The 22,598-nt window shown below is 45.9% G+C and overlaps 1 protein-coding gene across 1 annotated transcript; it reads right to left on the bottom strand.

The window, feature by feature from the left end:
* Window positions 1–256: 256 nt before the first annotated feature.
* Window positions 257–12,904, bottom strand: CYP27B1 (cytochrome P450 family 27 subfamily B member 1). Its single transcript, XM_083599307.1, has 9 exons — window positions 12,639–12,904; window positions 9,134–9,324; window positions 7,189–7,385; window positions 5,867–6,067; window positions 4,898–5,061; window positions 4,003–4,169; window positions 3,223–3,304; window positions 1,962–2,159; window positions 257–1,512 (listed from the first exon to the last, which is right to left on the bottom strand). Exons 1-9 carry the CDS (start codon window positions 12,840–12,842, stop codon window positions 1,399–1,401), a joined length of 1,518 nt encoding a protein of 505 aa, XP_083455433.1. The 5' UTR covers window positions 12,843–12,904; the 3' UTR covers window positions 257–1,398.
* Window positions 12,905–22,598: the final 9,694 nt, after the last annotated feature.

The following is a 22,598-nucleotide window of genomic DNA, read 5'->3' on the forward strand; positions in this document are numbered from 1 at the left end:
TTGGAACTAGGACCAGGGAAACTAGAGTTCAAATCCCGACTCAGCTATGAAGCTCACTGGGTGACTGTGGGCCAGTAACTCACTCTCAGCCTACCCTACCTTACAGGGATGTTGTGAAGTTACAATAGAGGAGGGGAACGATGTATGCCACCTTGAACGCCGTGGAGGAAAGGTGGGATCAAAAGTGCAATCAATCACAATCTCTCTGTTCCACAGTTTGTCGTTTCAGCTCAAAGTCACAGATAAACAAGTCAGATTTTTTTAAAAAAACCAGTTCATGTTTATTATCCAGAGATAATAAATAACATTTAAACATAGCACCAAAGAAACAGCCTTTAAGGTAGACAGCTTTGGTTACAGGAACTGTTCTGATGCAGCTGTTTTTAAAATACAGAACGTTTGTACACATAATTTATAGGTTATAAAAATATAAATATGTAGGGGAAGGGTATTAAATATAAATGATTATATTTAAAATACAAAAGATTAGCATAATAACAATATTAATAATAATAAATAATAAGGCTCTTAAATACATTCTCCATTCCCACAGCTCCAAACAGGGAAGATCTGTATAACTGCCTCAACTTCAGTGATTAAAAAAAACACATATAATTTGAAATGAAGTTTGGCTTGCTTTTGGGGGTCTTTTCACACACCTGGGTGGGGATATAAATACTGTCCCTGCATTTAGAAACCAGCTTTTCCACCCTGAGAAGGAAACTAAATATCACTTTCAAGATACAAGCGAGAGATAACCTGGGTGACTGCATTCTGACAGTGATCCAACACTGATCTAATATGGACGATTTACATATCCCAAGGCACCTAATGGACAATGTTGTGGTGGAGAAGATGCAAAAACTCCACCCGTATCACTTCTTTTTTGGATGCCTTCCTTGAGGTTGCTGTCACGGAGCATTGGGGACGCACACATGAACTCACAGTTGCACAGATATCACATTGGCAGTTTGGTATACAGTACAGTCACACCTGCCACTGGGTTTCTGGGCTCCTTGCTTTCCATCCAATTTCCCGAAAGTTCTGGGAACTATCAAGCTGAGTGAGAAAAGCAGGTACGTTTCAGAGCAAAACTGCTCTTCTCACAGTTCCCCTCTGTTTATTTTAAGTGCACATTGATACTCTATATAATGTGCTGGGAAACTCTGACTCTGGAGAAATCGCCTTTAGCAAGACCTCCAAGACACAGCGGAGGGTGCCACTTAAGAGAGGAAGCACCAATGGCCCCTTTGCCTGACCTCAGTCAATGTCACTGCTCTACAGCTGTTCTTCAAGCAGACTCCAAAGAATCCAGAAGATTAGCTTTGTCACACCCAGCCTCAAGGTCTAGTGTGCTTTGATGGGAAGACCAGCATCAGTTGCTCTGCTTCGTCCTGATTAGCGGCTCAGAAATTGCAGATTGATTTCCTTCTCTGGAACCAGCAGAGTGCGTGTCATGGGTCTCACGATGTGGCCTTCTTGTTCTGGCTTCACTTCAAAATGCATCAGGATCTGCAAGACAAGAGGAGCGATGGCTTGTTAGCAGGGCAGCTACTGAGCAAGGAACAGCAAGGCATAAAACAAAGATGTCATCTGGGAAAAGGCCAAAGGAGATGCCCGAGGAGCTTGCCCAGAGGAGAGCAAGAGAGACAAGATCTGAATGCATTCACTTTCCACTGGGATTCAGGAAACCTTGCAAATCTAGGCCCACTAGATTTGGCTCCTGCCAAACCTCTACCTGACTGTGCTGGTCCCTTTAAGAGGGACCAGGATCAGCAAGAGGGATGGTGGTGTAAAAGCTGGCAGAAGGTGAATGCAACCTCTTGTCCCTCCAAGAACAGGGCTTTTGGGATAAACCCACCCACTGTGTCTCAGTTCCACAAGATGAAAACAGCCCCTTAGGATCTTTCACATTTTCTCCATCAGTATTGATCTAGGGTTTTCTCCTTGCAGACACTCACCCTAGACAGGGCGAGATACACTTCCAGCTCTGCAATGCGTCGTCCAATGCAACTGCGCTTGCCGAAGCCGAAGGGGATAGAGGCGTACGGGTGGTGAGCGTCGTCCTTTCGCAGCCATCGCTCCGGCTGGAATGAGTTGGGATTGGAGAAGTACTTCGCGTCACGTGATGTAGCATAATGGCAGAGGGTGATCAAGGTCTGAAAGAGCAGGGAAAGGGAACATCATGAGGAAAACAGCCCAGGGACCCTAGGTTTAGGGTGCACGTGGCCAAAAGACCCATCCCTAAGAAGCATGCCTTCATAAGCTTCATCCTGGTCCTCCTTCAACGGCTTCCTCCCTTTCTCATTTGGAGAGCAAAGCTTCTGCGCTGCAGCCTTAACCTCATTCTGCCTGCATCTTTACTGCCATTCCTCTTTCTCCTGCACTGTTTTCTCTCCTGCAAGGAACCCTTTGCACGTGCATCAGTTTGCTGAGGATACCTATGTGCCTGAGATGTTGCTGAGAAGCATTTTTTTAAAAAGGATGCTTATTCTATTCACTTGGGTTCACAGGCCAGGTTTGCTTTTAAGACTTCTTCAGGACCCTGCACAGATTGAGTGCACATCCAACACTTCCAAGCAATGACCACCTGATCCACACACGTGTTTTCTTGGCCAGATATTGTAGGTGTTGGGATTTCCTACTCCAGATTTGCAGCAGTTCTCTGCCTGCAGCATTCCTGATCTAAAGGAGCGGTTGCACATCATAGGCCAGAGGAGCATTCTGCAGGATGAAGCAGAAGACAAGGCAATTCCGCCTGCCAGGGTCATCTGCTCACCACCGACCTATGTGGCTGAGGACCACAGTGTGCCAGAAGCAGGTGCACTGCAGAGCCAGAATGCTCCAGAGGACTCAAGCAAGGAAGCCAAGCTACACTTCTCAGGCTTGCTTCCTTTATGAACAAAGGAACATGCCTTCTACCAAGTCTTGATGGTGGTCCAGTCAGCTCAGCATTGTCTACATCTACTGGCAGTGGCTATCCAGGATTTCAGACACAAGTCTTGGCTGGCCGTTCTTGAAGCTGCTGGGGCATTGAACCTGTGACCTTCTGCGTACAAAGCAAGTACTCTGCCACTGAGCTACAGCCCTTTAGGAGCCATGCATATCCCAAAATGGATACTGCCTTCTTAAAGCTACTGCTTCTCTTTAGCTCCACCCAGAGAACGATGGCTATCATCCGTCCCCATCCCCTCTTTGCATCCAATTTTGTAACACGCTCACCTTTTTGGGGATCAGATAGTCTCCCACTTGGATGTCCCTGTCTGAGATGACACGTGCATTGCCAGGAATCACAGGGTACAACCTGCAGGGAAAAACAGAGCAGCCAAAGTGAATATAAGGGAACTGATTCCCCGCAACGTGTCGCAATGTTTACTCAGCTCCCTAACCTTTTCCTCTTTGAGTGCAAATCTCCCAGCTGGCTGACTATGCTGCTGCAGCTGTTGCAGCCCAAAGGAAGCACCCGATTTTCTTACTTATAATAATAATATTTTATTTATATCCCGCCCTCCCCAGCCAAAGCCGGGCTCAGAGCAGCTAACAACAGTAAAAATACTTATGTGCACAGAGCTTGAAAAGTGCAGCAGATAAGTTTAAATCTTCCTGGCTTTAAGGATCATCAGGATGAATGCTAGTGGCCAAATCACAGGGAATCTGCCTCCTTTTCCTATACAGCTGCCTAAGGCTCCATCCTTGGTCCTCACCTGAATGCCAGCTTCAGTGCAACTTTTAAAAGGATTAGACTGACTTTTCTCAACCTGGTGCTCTGTTGATGTTGTTGGCAATAGAGCTTCCAACAGTTCCAGCCAGCATGGCCAATGTCATAGAATAATAGAGCTGGAAGGGACCCCATGGGTCATCTAGTCCAACCCCCTGTAATGCAGGAATCTCAGGATAAGGTTGGTGGGATAGTGGTCTTCTAAGCAATGCCAGACTTGGTCACATCCTCAGCAAGCAACCTCCCCATGTACTCTCCCATCCGTTCCCAAAAATGGGGCTCACCTCAGCGCCTCCTTCACCACCGCCTTCAGCAAGGGCATTTGGGCTACATCGGCTGCCGTTGGGATGGCACTGCCCTTCATCACTGCTGCAATTTCTTTGTGGAGGGCTGTTTGCACCTCCGGGTGACGGGACAACTCATACAGGCTCCAGGACAAAGTGCTTGAGATCTGCAGGCATAGAGACCAGGGCAGGGTTCATCATTAGGCTATTAGGAGTAGGACCCCAGTCAGAATGGGATTTCTGCAGCAGAGTTATTCCTCCTTTGCATGGCAGAAGAGTAAATATTAGCAGGGCAATCCTATACGTGCCTACTCAGAAGTTAGGGGATATCGGGTTCTTGTTCTGCCAATCACATTGCACAGAACAGCCAAGATATTACGCTGCAATTATGACCAATTAAGAGAAAGGGAGTGTTTCTAGCCTTCGTTCCAAGAGAGAGAAAGAGGCGTGTGCAGCGTCCCATGCCCTAGAACCAGGAAATTTACTTTGTATTTGCATAGAGGTGTTCTTTTAAAACAAAAACAAAAACCCAGCTACTTCATATTCTAGGGCTAGGCCTTGGCACAGAAGTTCCGGGCTCAAATTAAGCTCCACTGAATAGGTGTAAAATTGCCCTCCTGCAAGAGGAGATACAAAGAGGCACAAAGGCCAAAGAAAATCCTCAAACTAGGGGTCAGTACATAGGATTCCATGGCGTGGCACTGATAACCAGAGTGGGTTATCAGAAGCCGCTGTCTGTCTCACAGGAAAGCACAGCATGCCAACCAGTGGCTACCAGGGCCTTCTGCTATTTTTCCATCTCAGAGACCTATTTCACTTAGTGCCCAATTGTGTAAGGGGGGGGAGCCTGCTCCTGTAAGAAGCACTTCCCCCCAGTGTCTTCCAAAAGGCTTACCGTGTCCACGCCAGCTAGCAGAAGCTCAGTCACGTTCCCATAGATGGATTTCATGGACAGTTTCTCCTGTGCCAAGTAGTAAGTCAGGTATTTTCCTTCCACCTTCTCCCCCCGTGAGATTTTCTCTGAAACTTCAGCCATCCGCTTGTCAATGTGTCCTTTGGCTGGAAAGGAATTGGCACGAGATGAGCACTTGCTCTCCAGGGAGAGCCGCCAAGCAAGGCATTCAGTCACCCGTCGCGGACATGTCAGCCTGGGCCAATTGCTTCTTGCAGGAAGACAGCTCAAACAGTTATTTCAGGGGCTTACAGGCTGCCCTCTCTTTGAATTCTCATGGCATTGCTATCTCGACAGGAGAGCTGCTGCATGATCTAGCCGCAAGGAGGCTAAATGGCTGGTTATGCATGGGTCACATCCCCATCACATGTTTAAAGCACTTTAACAGTCGTGGCTTCTCCCCCAGAAGTGAATCTAGTGGTTTGTTTTTACCAGTGGCATCAGTACTAATGCATTTCTGGAAAAAGGTTGTTATTAAATCTGGATCCCGATCAATATCTAGAAAACCCTATAAAAATATTCCTTTTACGAAGGCCTTCTCTGCCATGTAATTATTGGTAAGTGTTGCAGGCGGCTTTCTTGGTCCTGCTATTAAAACCTACGTCGATTAATCTTTTCTTTCTTTCCAGAATTGGAACGGTGGTTGCATCAGTTTTAAACCACCCTTCAGAGCCATATGGAATTAAGCAACACATACATTTAGCCTGTAATCTCCAAGCACGACAAAAACTGTGCAACTTCTTGCAGGAGGGGGAAATAACCCCAACACACACACACAGGTGTAGTGAGAATGAAATGCTACGATTTATGCCAAGCTTGCTTAGTGAGCGACAAAGATTCTGATTGGTGCTACAGCAACAGGCCACTTAGCTCCTCTTCAAGGTGCTGACAAGCTCTGGTGGCAACACTCACCAAATTCAAACATATAGTCCCAGGATTCACAGAACTTCTGCCATGGCTTGGGAAAGATGCGATGTAAGACCTTGGGCATTGCCATCGTCAGCAGAGTCATGATGAACATGGTGTTGATGGAGCTAATGAAGTTCTCCGTTTCCTGGGGCACTTTGGGCTCCAGGCAACCAATGCGGGACTCAAAGAGGACGGAAGAGATGCCTAGAACAAAAGCAATTAAATCGATTAAGCCACGAGAGGAGATGCTATCTGGCCTGGCTCCTTTTGCTGCTTTGCCCAAATATGTGGATGTGACTTTCAGGGGGACTCTAATAAACATCTGTTGCAATAGGGATGGGGAACATGTGGCCACACTGCACATTGTTGGACTCCAGCTCCTATAATCGCTAACCATTGGTCCTGCTGGTTGGGGCTGATGGGAGTTTGAGTCCAACATCTATGGGGGTCACAGATTTCCCCAGCTCTTCAACAACTTGAGTCAGACCAAGATATGGATCTTTCACAATACCTGTTTGGCACATCCATGGTGAATGACAGGTGTGTGGGGGTGGGGGAGAACTCTTTTAATATATCCATATAAGAACAGTTAAATATTGTGAATGTGTTGGTGGAGCAGCTCCCTGGTCAACCCAAAAAATTCTCAGAATTCTATTACAAGATCTGGATTTTGCAATTCATGCAAACTAAGCCAATTCAGTTACACCTTTCATAACTGTTTCCACTAGATAGGAGAAAGATCAATTAACTATGTAAAGCACGATAATCCCAGCTCCTGGCTCTAGTAAATCCTCCTTCACAAAACTTCGCACTTTGGCTTCTGTTTTCAGGTCCATCTTTACAGCCACAAGGGCTAAAAACTTAGAATTCGTTGTCATCTAAGAAACAAAAATGAAAGCTGAGATTTTTCTTTAAAAGGATGCCGGAGGATTCTGCACTCAGTGCCAGTTCCTGCAGAACACATTGTTCTGGCTTATGGTACGGAAGGATTTTGGAAGTAGGGACACCAGGAGAGTTTCTGAGGTTTTGTGAAGTGGCAAATGCAGCTTTGCAGGAGCAGAGTTGAATGAGGCGCTGCAGGAAACGGGCAGGGGAGAAAGGTGTTCCTGACATAATCTCACTGAATTATCACCCTGTCCTAAAACAAAAAAGCATTCCCAAACAAATCCAGTCCAGAACCTGCTCAAAATGACCACCTTAGCTGTTGCAACAAGAACAAAAGATTAATCCCGGCTTCCCCCGATGCTTAAATGTCAACCGATATAACTCTGGGCTACACGGTTTACTAGGGTGACACACACAAATGCGGTAAACAAAACACATACCTTCCAATCCAAACTTGTAAAATTCGTCAGCCACATTCTTGACCACGTGCTGATCGTGGAAACTCCGCTGGTGCTCCAGCCGTCGGATCAGATCACTGACCACATCGTTCAGAGTGCCAGTGTAGGACTCCACTTCTTTGGGCTTCAGCATATGCTTCCCAAGGAGGCTGCGAGTTTTCTGCCACTCCTCGCCTTCCCTGCATGGAAGAGAGAGGCCACCGTTAGCTCCCTGGGCAGGAGACATGTCCAAACCCCATGGACAGGGCAGCCACAAGCACCTCAAAACAAGGGACCCCAAGTCCTCAGCGCTGGGAATCTAAGCATGTTCCCTGCACAAGGGAAGGATAAAAGTCCCGCTGAAATTGATGAGCGGTGCTTCGAAAGAGAAAAACTGCCAGTGGCTTTGTTCTTCCACTTCTCCTCATTACTCACATCCTGTGTCTAAACTGCAGAAGCAGCAGCCCAGCTGATGAGAAAACGCCCACCAAGGGGAGCCCTGAGTCATAGAATTGCTCTAGCTATTTCTCACTCCCAGCTGGCACTTTTGTGCAAGCCCCGGAAGGATCCTGCAGTTCCTGCCTGACACATTTCCGGGAAATAAAAAAACCGCGAGAGCGAGGAACAGGAAACCGCAGCGAGCAGGGTTGCAAAAAACGGATGGAAGGTGGGGAAGGGGGACCCCCTTTTTTCTGTTTACCACACCGGTGCTCTACAGTAGGAAAGGCAAGCTCAGAACTTGGAGTTAAAAGCTCCCGAAGGAGCAGTACAAAACCCTAGCAAAGCAATAATGGAGAGAGCTTCTGTGAAACTGCTGATAAGAGTCAGGCCAGGGATTGTTGCTCAGGGAGCAGCTTGCAAACATTGCAGCTCTTTCCTTGGAAAGTGGTACTTTGAAGAGGGACTCTTCCCCCCATCCCAGCTTTATGGTGATGATGAAGCGCCAGGAGCTCTGGCCCATTTGTCCAGCTGTCCAACTCCTCGGCCCAAACTCTTACCACAGTGGCAGGCAAGTGGCAAGCCTGCCACCTGTCTAGAGCGTGGAGGAATGTCACTCTGGTGCATGCGAGAACATAAACAGGCCTGCCCTGACCAATCTTCACCTCAGATATGGAGCCGTCCACAAGGTAGCACTAAGCAAGACAAGTCAAGCTAGAGTTGCAGGTCTTAATCCCTTGAGCTGAAATGTCAGGGCTTTAGCATCCTTCTCAAGGACTCCAGGGGACACAGGTGCCCTCTCCTGGCAAGTGTCATTGGGTTCTATCTACTTCCTCAGCTCCAGCCAATGTCTCACAGGAGACCCAGCAATCCTGTAGACCTGCACACCAAGGCCTTAATTCTCTGATTTAGGATTGCCAGAGGTCTCTGCTGTAGGTTGTCCGCCCTGTAAAAGCTGTGGCTCTCTAGATGTTGCTAGACCAGATCTCCCATCACGCCTGACTACGTTGGCTGGGGGAGATCAGAGCTGTATTTTCACAGGTGTCCCCTCCCCTGTTGTGTAAGAGTCAAGTGGTTGCTACTTCATTCATCAGGGAAGAGTGCCAAATACCGTATAGGACAGGGAGAGCAGGAAATGGACGTTACATGCAACTCCTTTAAGACAAGCTCCTTACACACCGCGTGTAGGTGGTAGATTATGTAACTGCCTACTGTAGGAACTTTCATAAATGTTCATGTCACAGGAACTAAAAACCATGTCAGATCCCACACTGTTTCCCAGGCTCTCAATTCTATCCAGCAGCCCATGGGAAACGGTAGGGTCTCAGGCTCGCTCCCAAAATGGCCTCCACGTCACATGGCTCCAGGTAACGAAGATCATCTTGAAAGTATTCCAGACAAGACTAGAGAGAGATGCTGAATGGGCTTCACAAGCCCCACACCAGCGTGCAAATGCAACATCTGTCCTCCTCAGCCCCATGTGTAGAGAGAGAGAAGAATTAACACTTACGCAGTAAGGAGCCCATACGCATGGCCTCGAGACTCCCGATAATCCTTCCAGGAGGAGATGGCGGAGCGAATGGGGTGCTTGCCCTCTTGCCGTAACACCTGCTCAATCAGGCTGGGATCTGCAACGTGGACCGTCAGGATGGGTCCAAAGCTGGCCTTCCACATTGGGCCATACTTGGCTTTGCCTTCGATCTAGGACAGAAGCAGGAGGAAAACTTATTAGATAACACAGAACGCTCTAGGAGGGTTCAACACCAAGAGGAGAAGTCTAGTTCCCTCCCTGCTTACCATGGTCCATGCACACACGTTTTTAATTTCACCTGCTGGATTGCTTCCAACCTTATATAGAAAGAAGATTTCAGGTGGGGTTACCACCTGGCATGGTTTTTGTTCTGAACTGCATCGGTCTTTTAAAACAGCTGCATGAAAGGCACATATTCAACAGGTGAAGCTTTGCACAATACCATGTTCCCATACTAGGAAGGCTTTGCATACTGAATTTCAGTCCCCTCATACCAGGGCAGAGAAGCAGTATCGGGAGGGATATTGCTTTGTTTTTGTTCTAACTATTGATTTGAGCTTGTATCCTGTATTTTTATCTTGTGAACTGTCCTGAGATCTTCAGGTGAAGGGTGGTACAGAAATGGAATTAATTAATTAAGATAGACTTCCTTGCAGGGTTAAGAGTTAAGAGATCTCATTCAGCCCTTGGACAGTGCACTGGCTCTCTGGCAAAAACGGTTTGCTGTTTCTGGCCGTATAGAGCAGTCGTGGTGATCAGCTGACCTACAAAACGGGATTGCGTTTCTGTGATTCCATCACTGAGAAGTGGGTGCCTTTTCTGGGGGTGTGGGTGGGACAGGAAGCTCTGTTGCAAGAACCCCACATCATAGAAACTGCCACAAGACTCTGACATCCTGGCATAGCTCTGGGGCATCAGGAACATGACTAAATTGTATAAAGATGCTGCATGCGTTACTCCGGTGCTGGAGCCAGATACAGTAAGCTAAATGAATGATTCATTGCCTTAATTAGGTTTGGGAGGGGCCTGTTTCAAACAGAAGCTTTCAGTCTCACTCACAGTTCCAACCATCGCACCTGATACAGCCCAAAGGGGAAGTTATTCATTGCTGAGTTACGTTTCAGCAATAAACAAAAATAAAAGCAACCTTTCATTTACATAGTACTTTCACATGCAAATTGTGCTTTACAAGCTGTATCACGCTCGTCCTCACAACAGAACACTATCCAGGGAAAAGTTCAACACATTTCAAGTGCCACTGATATGGGAGAAAATTACTGAACAACCCTATACATGCCTACTCTGAAACTGAGTTCATGGGGCTTACTCTAAGCGCTAAAGAAAGCAGCAGGACAAGAAGAAGTGAGGATTAGCCCCTCATTATGTAATTGCAGTCTTAAACACCTGCCTTACTCTCCCTTTCAATGGGATTTTGTGTGCATAAGACTACATTGGATCACAGATTAGGCTGATTCGTCTTGGAGCGGGGATGGGAATAAGCTGGGATTTTGTATTTATTTTTCTTTTTTGTAATTGTTGTTATATATTGGGAATCTATAAAACTATGTTTAGTAAAAGGGAAAAGAAGGGAAAATACTACATCGGAGTAAGTCCCAATAACTCAGTGGAACTAACTTCTGAGTAAACATAACTGCCTCGGATTGCAGCCCAACTTACTTTCTCTACGCCTAAATTCCCACAAACGTCTGTTGAAAGGACGAATAAGAACTATACATTCCTGTTCATGTTGAATGTACAGTATAAAGCTATCAACAAAGTTGGAAGGCAAGCAAGTTTTGGGAGTACAAGGCACGGAAATTGTCACCAGATTAGTGAACTGGCCAACACTGGCGTAGCGTGGGGGGTGCAGGGGGGGCCGGCCGCACCGGGCGCAACATCTGGGGCTTAGGGTTAGGGGGCGCAAATCCACGGGTTAGGGGGTGCAAATTACTTGCCTTGCCCCGGGTACTGACAACCCACGCTACGCCACTGCTGGCCAATTAAAATTCGTCCTCAGCTTCAAGCAATTCTCTCACTTTCAGGACGTGTGTGAGCAAGTGAAGGCTAATATAATGTTCATTTTTAGTTTTTTTTTAAAGAAAAGGTTTTAACATTCTTGTCAAGATGACTAAATCACACAACATTTGTTATGCTCGTTCCACACATGCAGTCAAAGCAAGCATTTATGGGTTAAACCGCCTCCACTTATACACATCGCTGCAGAAATGTGGGCTTTAAACACAGAGAGATGGTATTTAAGGGACACCAATGGTTTACACTGCAAAGCAAAAAAAAAGAACGAAACACCTAGAGTTGTGTCAACCTGCCTTACTGACAAGCTTTCACAGGGCTGTATTGACAAGCAAGCCAAGCTTAGTCTACATTATATAAATAGCTTTTTACAAGCCTGGCTGGAGGCGAGTGGCATTCATCGGAAATGTTAAGTACACCTGAGGGAAGATCCTTGTACCTCGTTTTATTCTCTTTTTTTTACCATTGATTTATCTAGGATCGTATGTTTATGGCAGGAAAGGCACATTAAAATGGTGTTTAAATTGCATAAACAAAGTAAAACAAAATATGCTCCCATTCAGCAGGGGTGGGGAATCAGGAGCTCTCCATATGCTATCGGACTACAACTCCCATCATCCCTAGCCACATACTATGCTGGCTGATGTTGGTGAGAGTTAGAATCCAGAAACATCTGGAGGGCTGCAGGTTTCCCATCCCTGACATCCCTGGGAAACTTTTTAATGTTTGCAGTGCCTTGTTCTTTTCACCTTTGGAAAGAAATGCCAGTGCTCATTGAAGATATAATTATAGATACAGATATATAGATACAGTCAGGATTTTCAACAGATGTGTTGGAGTGTTCTTTATCAGAATCTCCTGGAATTTTTTAAGGAATTGACCTTAACTTTGAGGCTCACTTTCTCCTTAGTCTCCAGGATGAAAAATATCTGGTTACCTCACCACATTCAAGCATACAAACTTTTTGATGGAGCCAAGGTAACAGAGAAAGAAAAACTGGGGTGTCATCAGTTTTTGAACTATTTTTAAGGAAATTCGCCAAAATCTACACTTCCAACATGCAGTATGTGTGTGTTTCAATGAATCAAAGTTTGCACATACAGTAATGTTATTCCATTCCACAGAGGAAGATTTCTGTGAAACTCAAAAGCTTGCAGAATTCTACAGCCCCACCATCTGATTCAAGAGACACTTCAAACTAAAGAAAAAGAAAAACCTGACTTCTCCTCCTACCCTTTGAAACCAAACCAGTCCACTATTAAATTTAAGTAGATGTGACTAGGAAAGTTTTCAAGCCTCAAGGCACTAAGAGGAAGAACTTAGCGACCGTTTTAATGTGCCTTTCCTGCCATAAACATACGATCCTAGACAAATCAATGGCAAAAAAAGAAGAAGGAAAAAGTGGGGGAGAGGATATTCAACGCCCTTTACTTTTACGCTGGTAAAAGCTTACCTGGAGTTCGTGCAGCCGTGACAGCCCCTTTTTGCAGAAGAGGTCGCTGAAGAAACTCAGAGCGCTGGGTCCTGGCATCTCGTCCAGGGTCTTGTGGCTTTTGATCACCCTGACCGGAGCTTTGAGGACAGGATCAGCCCAAATCTCAGGGAAGCATCGCGCCAGCAAGGATGCCCTGCCGGCCAGCTTGAGCGTCTGAGGCATCTTTGCTCTCCAAAGCCGAAATACTTCGAGAGTTGGGTGCGGGTGGCGAAGTTTTGTTGGAGGAGCATCTTGGGGCGCCTTCTATTTATGGAGAAAACATGTGGAAGCCGGCAGGACACGCCCCTGCCATGCCTCATACCTTGTCCCCGCCCCGATTCTTGGTCCAGCACCTCATCCTGCCGCAGGGTGCCAAGGGTGGCCAATCAGGGCGCGTGGGTGGGGATGGCGTCCCGTGCGCTTTTGCAAGAGTCGGGCAGGCGCGCGCGATGAACTGGAGAGGGCGCGCCTGATCTGCGACTCCTCGACCCTGCAAAAGAGTCATTGCGCCTGGTTTTAAGAGTTCCGGGAAGGCTTCTTCGGGACACGAGAGGAGCCATGCCGAGCTTTTTGCTCATAAAAGCAAGCGCGCAAAAGCGCCACCGTCCCTGTCCCTGCAGATTCATTCCGTCCACAAGAGCGTCAGGCGGATGACAAACGTCCGCTGCCGCTCTTAACGCGCGCCGACCCAAAGTAGGAATAATATACCCAAAAAATGTTCCTGAAGCCCTGCCATTTGAGAAAGCAAAAGACAGGCTGTAAACCCCTCCGCACGAACGTGCAAAAGATCGGGCTGCCCGAGGGTTAGAATTAACGGTTTTTCTCATCTTCGCGCCAGCCGATTTTATTTTTGGTTTTGGTTTTTGCTGAACAGCGCAAAGAAGGAATAAAAACAATAAAACGAAAGAGAAAGGTCAGCAATGGTTCGTAGAGATTTGCGGTGCAGTATCATGCAGTGAAGAGGGGCGCGGGTGGCGCTGTGGGTTAAACCACAGAGCCTAGGACTTGCCGATCAGAAGGTCGGCGGTTCGAATCCCCGCGACGGGGTGAGCTCCCGTTGCTCCGTCCCTGCTCCTACCAACCTATCCTGCCAACCTAGCAGTTCGAAAGCACGTCAAAGTGCAAGTAGATAAATAGGTACCGCTCCGGCGGGAAGGTAAAGGGCGTTTCCGTGTGCTGCTCTGGTTTGCCAGAAGCGGCTTAGTCATGCTGGCCACATGACCCGGAAGCTGTACGCCGGCTCCCTCGGCCAATAAAGCGAGATGAGCGCCGCAACCCCAGAGTCCGTCACGAGTGGACCTAATGGTCAGGGGTCCCCTTTACCTTTACCCTTATCATGCAGTGAAAGGAAATGCAATCAGAATAAACTAGAAATGGGAAGGGGGTTGCAGGAAGGGACCCCCCAGCAGAGATAAGGAATTCCAAGTACCAATTCCCAAAGTCTGCTTGTGCCGCCTGCCAAAAGTAGCTTTTTCATATCCTGCAAGAGTAGAGAAGTCTTTTTACCAGGAAGTTAACATTAAGATAAGAGAGGAGTGTAAGAAATCTCTACTGATGCCAAAAAATCACTAGGAATGATAACTAAGTAGAGTCTCCTGAGGATAAATTAGCCATAAATAATGTTGCAATAAAGATAGCAATGAATTATGGTACATATGTATAACATTTTAATCCTGCATTTCCACTGTATCATAAATTATGAAGATGATGTGTTGAATAGTAGAAATGGGCAAAAATTGCCTTTGGTTTTTTTATTTGAAAAAGTGCATTTTTCACTTTTCTCTGTTTCTGGGTGATTTCTGATTTAATATTGGTGTACCGGTTGCAAGTTGTTGATCTGATGGCAATTTAGTTGGTTTTCATCATTGTAAACTACCCAGATAACTTTGGGTATAGGGCAGCCTAGAAGTTACATGGATGCAGAAAGTAAAACAAAAAGCAGATCCCTGCCTTGCCAAGTTTAGAATCTAAAATTTTGGTGGGGAGGCAACAGAGGAAAGAATCAGTGATGCCTTGAAGGAAGGGCTGGGGGGGGGGGCAGAAGTCCAGGATCTGACTCAGCCAAATGTGCAAAAGGTCTCCCAAGCGGAGCAGGGATGGTTTAGCACATTTCAAAATAAGGCACATGATCATCCAATGGGCTGTTTGGCAGGGAGGAGAACAAGACCATTAAATTCAGTGTCTACAATTACCTAACAGCACCACTGCAGGGAAAGGTCTCCTGTAGGGCTCATGAAACAGCTCACGAGAGCTCCTAGTTCTGGAGAATTCACGTGGATTTGTAAGACTGCTTCCATATGTATGTATGGGTGCGCCAAAAACACAAGGCGTTTTCTTCAGAATTGACGTCAACCGCTCGCCCAAATGTTCCAGAGAAATCCAACCAACGTCATCACTGCGCTGTTGGTTCCACTGTTTTTCCTGTTGTCCTCTCATCACCCGCTTTGAGGCCAATCCCCCCCAAATTCAGTGCTGTTGCAGCACCAGCAATTGGCTGAGGCTGCCATCGACAGAGCAAGGCTGCTGCACACATGGCCTGCCGGTGGGCTTTCTCGAAGCATGATCTGGGAGGGTGGCCATACCCAGCTTTGTTGCTCCTCCTTGCCGGTGTGCCTCCCTGTCTCTCTGGGACATTGCGCCATGTGGGGCCAAAGGTAAGTGAATGCACAGGTGAGGAGGAGATGAGCATTTTCCCCCCAGGGGCCATGGTGGGGAACTTCCAGCCCATGGGCCCAATTTGGCCCACCTGGTGTCCTCATTTGGCACATGGAGCCATTTTTCAAAATCCGCACCCACCTGCCCCACACACCTAATGCCATTTGTGGGCAGGTAGAGACGTAGTCAGATAAGGATCTGGCCCACTGGGCCAAAACAGTTCCTCACACCTGCAAGGGCCTCTCAGAACCTGCAAGTGGTACTGCCAGAGAGGAAAGGTACTAAACATGATCGATGGTTACAGGTAAATTACTCAACACAAGATTTTAAAAAAAAATCTTCAATGCTTCTGAGGGTATGTGCACACGTAATTTGTTAATGTACAGTGGTACCTTGGGTTAAGTACTTAATTTGTTCCGGAGGTCCATTCTTCACCTGAAGCTGTTCTTAACCTGAAACACCACTTTAGCTAATGGGGCCTCCTGCTGCCGCCGCACCGCCAGAGCACGATTTCTGCTCTCATCCTGAAGCAAAGTTCTTAACCTGAGGTAATATTTCTGGGTTATCAGAATCTGTAACCTGAAGCATATGTAACCCGAGGTACCACTGTATTCATGTACAGTATGTGTTTGTTTGTGTGTGTGTGTGTGTGTGTGTATAATTAAAACATATACCTTAATAATAATGATAATTTATTGTTACTTTTATTAGTTGCTTTTCTCATAAAATTGACCCAATGCAACTTACAAAAATAGTATAAATGCTAAAACCAATTGCTACAACCGATACAAGCCTAATAAGGCATCTATATCGTATAAGGCATCTCTTGCAGTTATACGAGCTACTAGGAACTGCAAAAAACCATGCTTCATCGACTCACTTTTCAAAGGAGGCAGAAGGCAACTCACAGAGTGTCTCGCTAAGCTGCTGTATGACCCCCCTCTCCCGCTCTGTTAACCCTCACTGCAAGTGTATTTAACAGAGTGTGGAGGCTTACTGAACCACTGTATGAAGTACCTTCCGCTCTCCGTTAGACTTCATTACAGTGCTTCCCACTTTGTTAAACGGCTCACCTGGGCCACCTGCCGCTGCGTTGTTCCAAGGGCCTGCTATATGCTACACTGCAGCTGGTGGGGTTGCCTATTGGTGGCCGCACCAACTGCAGAGTGACGACAGCCTTACATTTTTATGTGCATAGGAAGAAATATGCTAATATATCATTATAACACATTCTCTCTCTCTCTAATGTTATAATAATATACTATAATTAATATACATAAATTCAACGTGTTGAAGTAAATTAATATGTGAAGGACCCAGGGCTCCAGTGTTTGCTTTCCCCTTCCCTTTTCTGTTTGTATTGTGTCTATAAGACTGTGAGCTTGGAAGCAAGGGTTGTGTTATCTTTTAATACCTCTGCTGGGCTTAGAAAATGTGAGCACATGACCTCAGATTAGGGGCATGCATTAGTGTTACCTTTTGAATGTTAGGTTTTGATTTAAAAAAAATATTTGTGCTAAAATTGATTGCAAAGGAACGAAGATTTACACTTTTATTCTAATGCTTTATCTTATATATATATATATATACAATTTTGTTTAGGACTGGTCTCCCCAGATAAACAGAATCATGCTGGTTTCAGTATGCTGAAGAGGTTGCACAATCGAATGAAATCATTCTATAATTTCACCACATTGAAGTTTTCACATATAGAAAGGAGATAACAGGATGCATCTGATGTGAGTCATACTCAGGGTAAACCCGTTGAAATTAATGGAGATGACTAACTTAGGTCCATTCATTTCAATGAGTCTACTCTGAGTAGAATTTAGCTGGCCACAGCCCACCATTTGTGACTCAGTGATGTGCTTTTTACTCCTAATGGTCAGAAATGCTATCTAAATTTGTACTAATAATACTTGGAAATTTAAAAAAAGACTCAAGTTAGCCTATGTGTAATTGTTTACAATTACAATTACAAATGTGTAATTGATTTTGACTTATTCGCATCCCTCATTCTTGATGACTCCTGCAACCCACAAAGTCTGTATATTGCATTATTTGCTGCCTTCCTGGATTAACAATGTGTTGTCAATGCCTTTGTTTAAACAGGGGATTAACCATTCTAATTTTGCTTTATTTATATCGTTATTAGCCAGCTTGAGGTATTTGGTGACGAAGTGAGAACAAATTTCCAGAAACTAAATAAATGCGTACTATTTGGGGGCACTGTGTAGTAATTTGTGGCCACTTCCATTTCAGACCATTTCAGACGCATTGTTTAGAAAACGTCTCTTTGTAATGGAAGCCAGAACCTCTACAAGCTTTTTAAAAGCCAGAAATACCCCAGAAACTGAATTCTGTACTAATTACCACATTCTGTAGTTTTTCCACACTCCCACAGACTCACAATCCTTCTCATTTTCCATAGGCAACAGAATTGATCTTCACAGCCAGCAAAAGGCATGCCAATCTGACTGATCTTTAGAGATCCACAATATTTGAGAGTGCTTGTTTTGATCTGTCTATCAAGCTCAGTGTTGTCTATTTTGACTGCTAGCAGCTCTCCAGACTCTCAGGCAGAGAGAAGTCTTTCATATCACCTGTGAGTTGCCTCAGATGCTTTGAAGACAGCTTTGAAATTGCCTGGGAATACCGTATTTTTTGCTCTATAAGACTCACTTTTTCCCTCCTAAAAAGTAAGGGGAAATGTGTGTGCATCTTATGGAGCGAGTGCAGGCTGTGCAGCTATCCCAGAAGCCAGAACAGCAAGAGGGATTGCTGCTTTCACTGCGTGGCGATCCCTCTTGCTCTTCTGGCTTCTGAGATTCAGAATATTTTTTTTCTTGTTTTCCTCCTCCAAAAACTAGGTGCGTCTTGTGGTCTGGTGTGTCTTATAGAGCAAAAAATACGGGTAAATGCGGGAAGTTCCATACGTATATAACCGTGTGTTCTAACACTCAGCACCAGCTGATTCTCAGTCCTGTTTTCTGCAACGGTCAAGCACAGCATGTTCTTGAACCAAGCAAGATCGAATTTTTGGGTGGAGAGCTCCGTCCTTCTTTTTATAGCCATGTCCCACCTGACATTGCATATGACTTTAAGTGGGCATGGTTTGGGGTAAATTCCCTGGCTGACCAACTGGGGAAATGTGGGTCACATTTAGTAGGTGGGCATGGTTTGGGGTAAATTCCCTGGCTGACCAACTGGGGAAATGTGGGTCACATTTAGTCCACGGGCCAGAGATTCGCCCCCCACTCTTAAGTTCTCCATCTCTACATGGTGGTGGTTACTCAAGATAGGGATGGGGCCTTCTAGAGCAATGTTGTTCAATCTTGGATTCCCAAATGTTATCGGACTCCAAGTCCCATCACCCCCAGCCACCTTAGCTAATGATCAGAGATGATGGAAGTTGAAGTCCAGCAACACCTGGGGAGGCAAGGTTGAAGTACACTGTTCTGAAGACTCTGGAATTCAATACCCAGGCACTTTTGCTATGCTTCATTCGCCCTGCCCACACATTGCTCAGTTAGGGCATTTCGCTGTTGACTGTAGAGTAGGAGGGGGGCAACTTCTTTCTGCTACAACTGTGTGTTGCATTGTAAAAAGGTAAAGGACCCCTGGCCCTTAGGTCCAGTCGTGGCCGACTCTGGGTTGTGGCGCTCATCTCGCTTTATTGGCCGAGGGAGCCGGCGTACACCTTCCGGGTCATGTGGCCAGCATGACTAAGCCGCTTCTGGCAAACCAGAGCAGCGCACGGAAATGCCGTTTACCTTCCCGCCAGAGCGGTGCCTATTTATCTACTTGCACTTTGACGTGCTTTCGAACTGCTAGGTGGGCAGGAGCAGGGACCGAGCAACGGGAGCTCACACCGTCATGGGGATTTGAACCACCGACCTTCTGATTGGCAAGTCCTAGGCTCTGTGGTTTAACCCACAGCGCCACCCGCGTCCCTGTGTTGCATGGTAGCTGTCTGCAAAGAAATGCCAGCATGTGAATGATTGGGGGAGGGTTTTCTTTGCAGAGTTCTGCCCATTCAGGACTCCAGGATCAGGTCAGCACACTCACTGGGCTTTCCATTAGTTTCCGGGCACAGTTCAGAGTGCTAGTTTTTGTGAGAAATGTTGAGGTCCAACTCAGCTCCCGGTGGAGTACAGGATCAGGTTTAAGGTGCTGGTTTTAACCTTTAAAGCCCTATATGGCCTAGGACCCTCGTACCTACGAGACCGCCTCTCCTGGTATGTCCCACGGAGGACCTTACGGTCTGCAAACAAAAACATCTTGGAGGTCCCGGGCCACAGGGAGGTTAAGCTGGCCTCAACCAGAGCCAGGGCTTTTTCGGCTGTGGCTCTGATCTGGTGGAATGCTCTGTCACAAAAGACTAGGGCCCTGCGGGACTTGACATCTTTCTGCAGGGCCTGCAAGACAGAGCTGTTCCACCAGGCCTTTGGCCAAGGCACAGCCTGACCCCCTCCTTTGGTAATCCTCACAGAACTCTAGCCCAATGGTTGCCATTAATTTGATTTTGAATTGAGTTCAGAATGAGTTGATTTTAGAATGCTGTATTACTTTTACTGTTGTTAGCCGCTCTGAGCCCAGCTTCGGCTGGGGAGGGCGGGATATAAATAAATTTTTTTTATTATTATTATTAATAAACCTGTTGGGTTTGCATGTGGGAAAAGATAGACAGGGGTAGATCGACTGTCTGTCTAACCTAACCTGTGTTGACTTTCTCCCCGATAGTAGACTGATATCCCTTAGAGTTAGTGACCTTATTTCCTACTACTTTCTCCTTTGTGGTTTGGGACCTCAGTACCAAATGGAATGAGTACCCTTGTGTCATTTGCAGAGACTTTTCTATGTACCCTTGCAATCCGAAATATGGAGGATGGCCAAAGAAAGAGAGGGCATCTTTGGTGGCAAACACCCCCGCTTGGCTACAGATTACTCTCCCTAGGAAAGCTTGTTTAGTGCCCACACTGCTGTCCTCCTGGCAGCAGGTTAAGACCTTTTTGCTCTCCCAAGATTTTGGGCTCTGTTTCTGTTTCTTTGTTACAGCTAGCGGTTTTAATGGATTGCCATGCACCTGACAGCTTTTTTCCTTTCATGGTGTATATTCCATCCCGCCCCCCCCCCCGCCCCCGCTGGCTTTGTATTTGGGTTTTAATGCTGGTTATCTTTTATGTGTGTTGTGGTTCTTTTATTGTTTGAATATGGTTTTTACTGCTATGTTTTCATTTTGTATTTTTAACATCGCCTAGGGACGTGATTTTTATGAGACATTGCACAACACAATAAATCAATAAAACGATCAAATTCGTGCATTGACCACCATGACATACGAATCATGTGTCGTAGATTTTTGCTGTTGCCATCTGTCTGACTTGAGAGGCAATGGAGTGTGCATCTGAGAGCAAAGGCAAACTGCTGTGTTAGCAGCACCAAAGTGACTTGTCCAGCACACAAGCCTGGACAGTGTCTATGGAGGTTCTGGGGTTCTCAGATGACAAGACCCCACTTTCGGCTTTGCTGATGTGGTCCAAAGGAAAGCATTTGTCACCAGCTGGGCTGGAGCTGCTGGAAGCAGGTGAGCCATCCATCTTTGTTAGGGACTCAACTCCAGATTTGTCTAGGGTTTACTCCTAGACAAGATACCTCACAAGGCAGCAGAGGTTTAGAATCAGAGTTTTCCTTCTTCTAGATGGGCTCCCTTCCCAGGTTGACAAACCCCATCTGCCTCTCACTTCCCTCTGCATCACATGCAGAGACCACTTTCTTGCCCGCTGGTCTCATCCACTCAATCTGCAGGAGCCTGTCTTTGCATGCTGGGGAAGTCCCTAACTCACCAAGGGTTTGAGACTCTTCCATTATAAAGTACTGAAATACTAAATAACATGGATAACAATGTGTACCAGAAAAAGAAGTAGAAAGCTGGTTTAAAAGTGTGTGAAAGGAAGTAATAGAAGTGGAAAGAAATTGCAATTGAGTAGATTGGAAGTCTAACACAAGGGTGAGGTGAGGGGTGAGGGATGGTGGTGGGAAAAGGAAGTATCTGTGGGATCGAGTGTGGGTATGTATGAATATTTTTAAGGATTGTAGGAAATGTATGTTTGTCTGTATATTCGTAATATGTATGTATTAATGTTGAATTATTTTAATAAAATAAAAATTTAATTTAATTTTTTTAAAAACGGGTTTGAGACTCTTCAGCTACCCCCACCTTGTTTAGCCAGCCAGTCAATTCTGTTCCCAGGGTGCGGCCTCTGTCACATGCTGACAGCTTCTTGGAGACCAGGTGAAAACTGGGTGCAGGGTGGGGACCAAAGGTCGACAAACTACCCCAGAAGAAGCATGTGCCCCTCATCAGAGGTATTACCTCTCCCCATTGTAGATATTACGGCAAATTTTATTATGCTATTTTTGTGATATACAAATGGCATGGAGAAGACTTGGTCTATTTCAGTGGTGTCCAAACTTTTTTCAAAGAGGGCCAGATTTGATGAAGTGAAGGGCCATGGGGGCTGACCAAAAGGCCAACCAGAGTTGTTGACCCTTTTGTAGGATTGAAGTTGCTGAGCTTCTTTTAGGGTTGGAGTTGTTGAGGTTTTTTTATGATTTTACCCCAAGAAATAAACAGCCACAGGGGCTGGATTAAACTGACCAGTGGGCTGGATTAGGCCCCCGAAATGGACTTTGGACATGCCTGGTCTATTTATTCATATCATTTATTATCCTCATGATCCTTGTTTTTAAAACCCAATAAAAAGTTATTCAAAAAAACACAAAAAACCCCACCAAATTCACTCCTAGATCTTTAGTCTCCAACCCAACACGCCTCTGTGTAAGCAGAGATCTTTTGCACAAGGCTTGGTTCTTACCTAATTAATCTGCAAGACCTCCTTCCATCATTATTTTAAGACTGAAACCGGTCGGAGTCATGGCTTAACATCAAACATTTCCCCTGAAACACCCATCTCCTCTCCTCACCTCTTTGATTTCGCCTGTGGAAGAGCTCTGAAGATACACGTTACTTTGAGATTATTCTCAATAAAGGTGTTGTTTCACTCACTATCCTTGTCTGAATTCCACCCTCCTCCATGGACCAACACAACTACCTGCTCTTTAGCTAGATAATCTTGCATTGTGTGAGCCTATATGTGTCGATTCAGAAGCAAGCTCCATTTAATTCAGTGGGATTTGCTCCCAGGCAAGTGTGCACAGGATTGCAGACTGTGCGTGATGCAGTGCTTTAAACTTCTGATAGAATGCTGTCATATCAACACT

This window comes from Podarcis filfolensis (assembly GCF_964270895.1).
Source record: "Podarcis filfolensis genome assembly, chromosome: 2".
NCBI lineage: Eukaryota > Metazoa > Chordata > Lepidosauria > Squamata > Lacertidae > Podarcis > Podarcis filfolensis.

Coding starts and splice junctions, on each gene's coding strand:
- CYP27B1 (XM_083599307.1), bottom strand. CDS start 12,842: ATGCCTCAGACGCTCAAGCTGGCCGGCAGGGCATCCTTGCTGGCGCGA. Junction 6,068..7,188: donor TTACAAGTTTGGATTGGAAG/GTATGTGTTTTG, acceptor CTTTTGTTCTAG/GCATCTCTTCCGTCCTCTTT. Junction 2,160..3,222: donor ACTATCTGATCCCCAAAAAG/GTGAGCGTGTTA, acceptor CTGCTCTTTCAG/ACCTTGATCACCCTCTGCCA.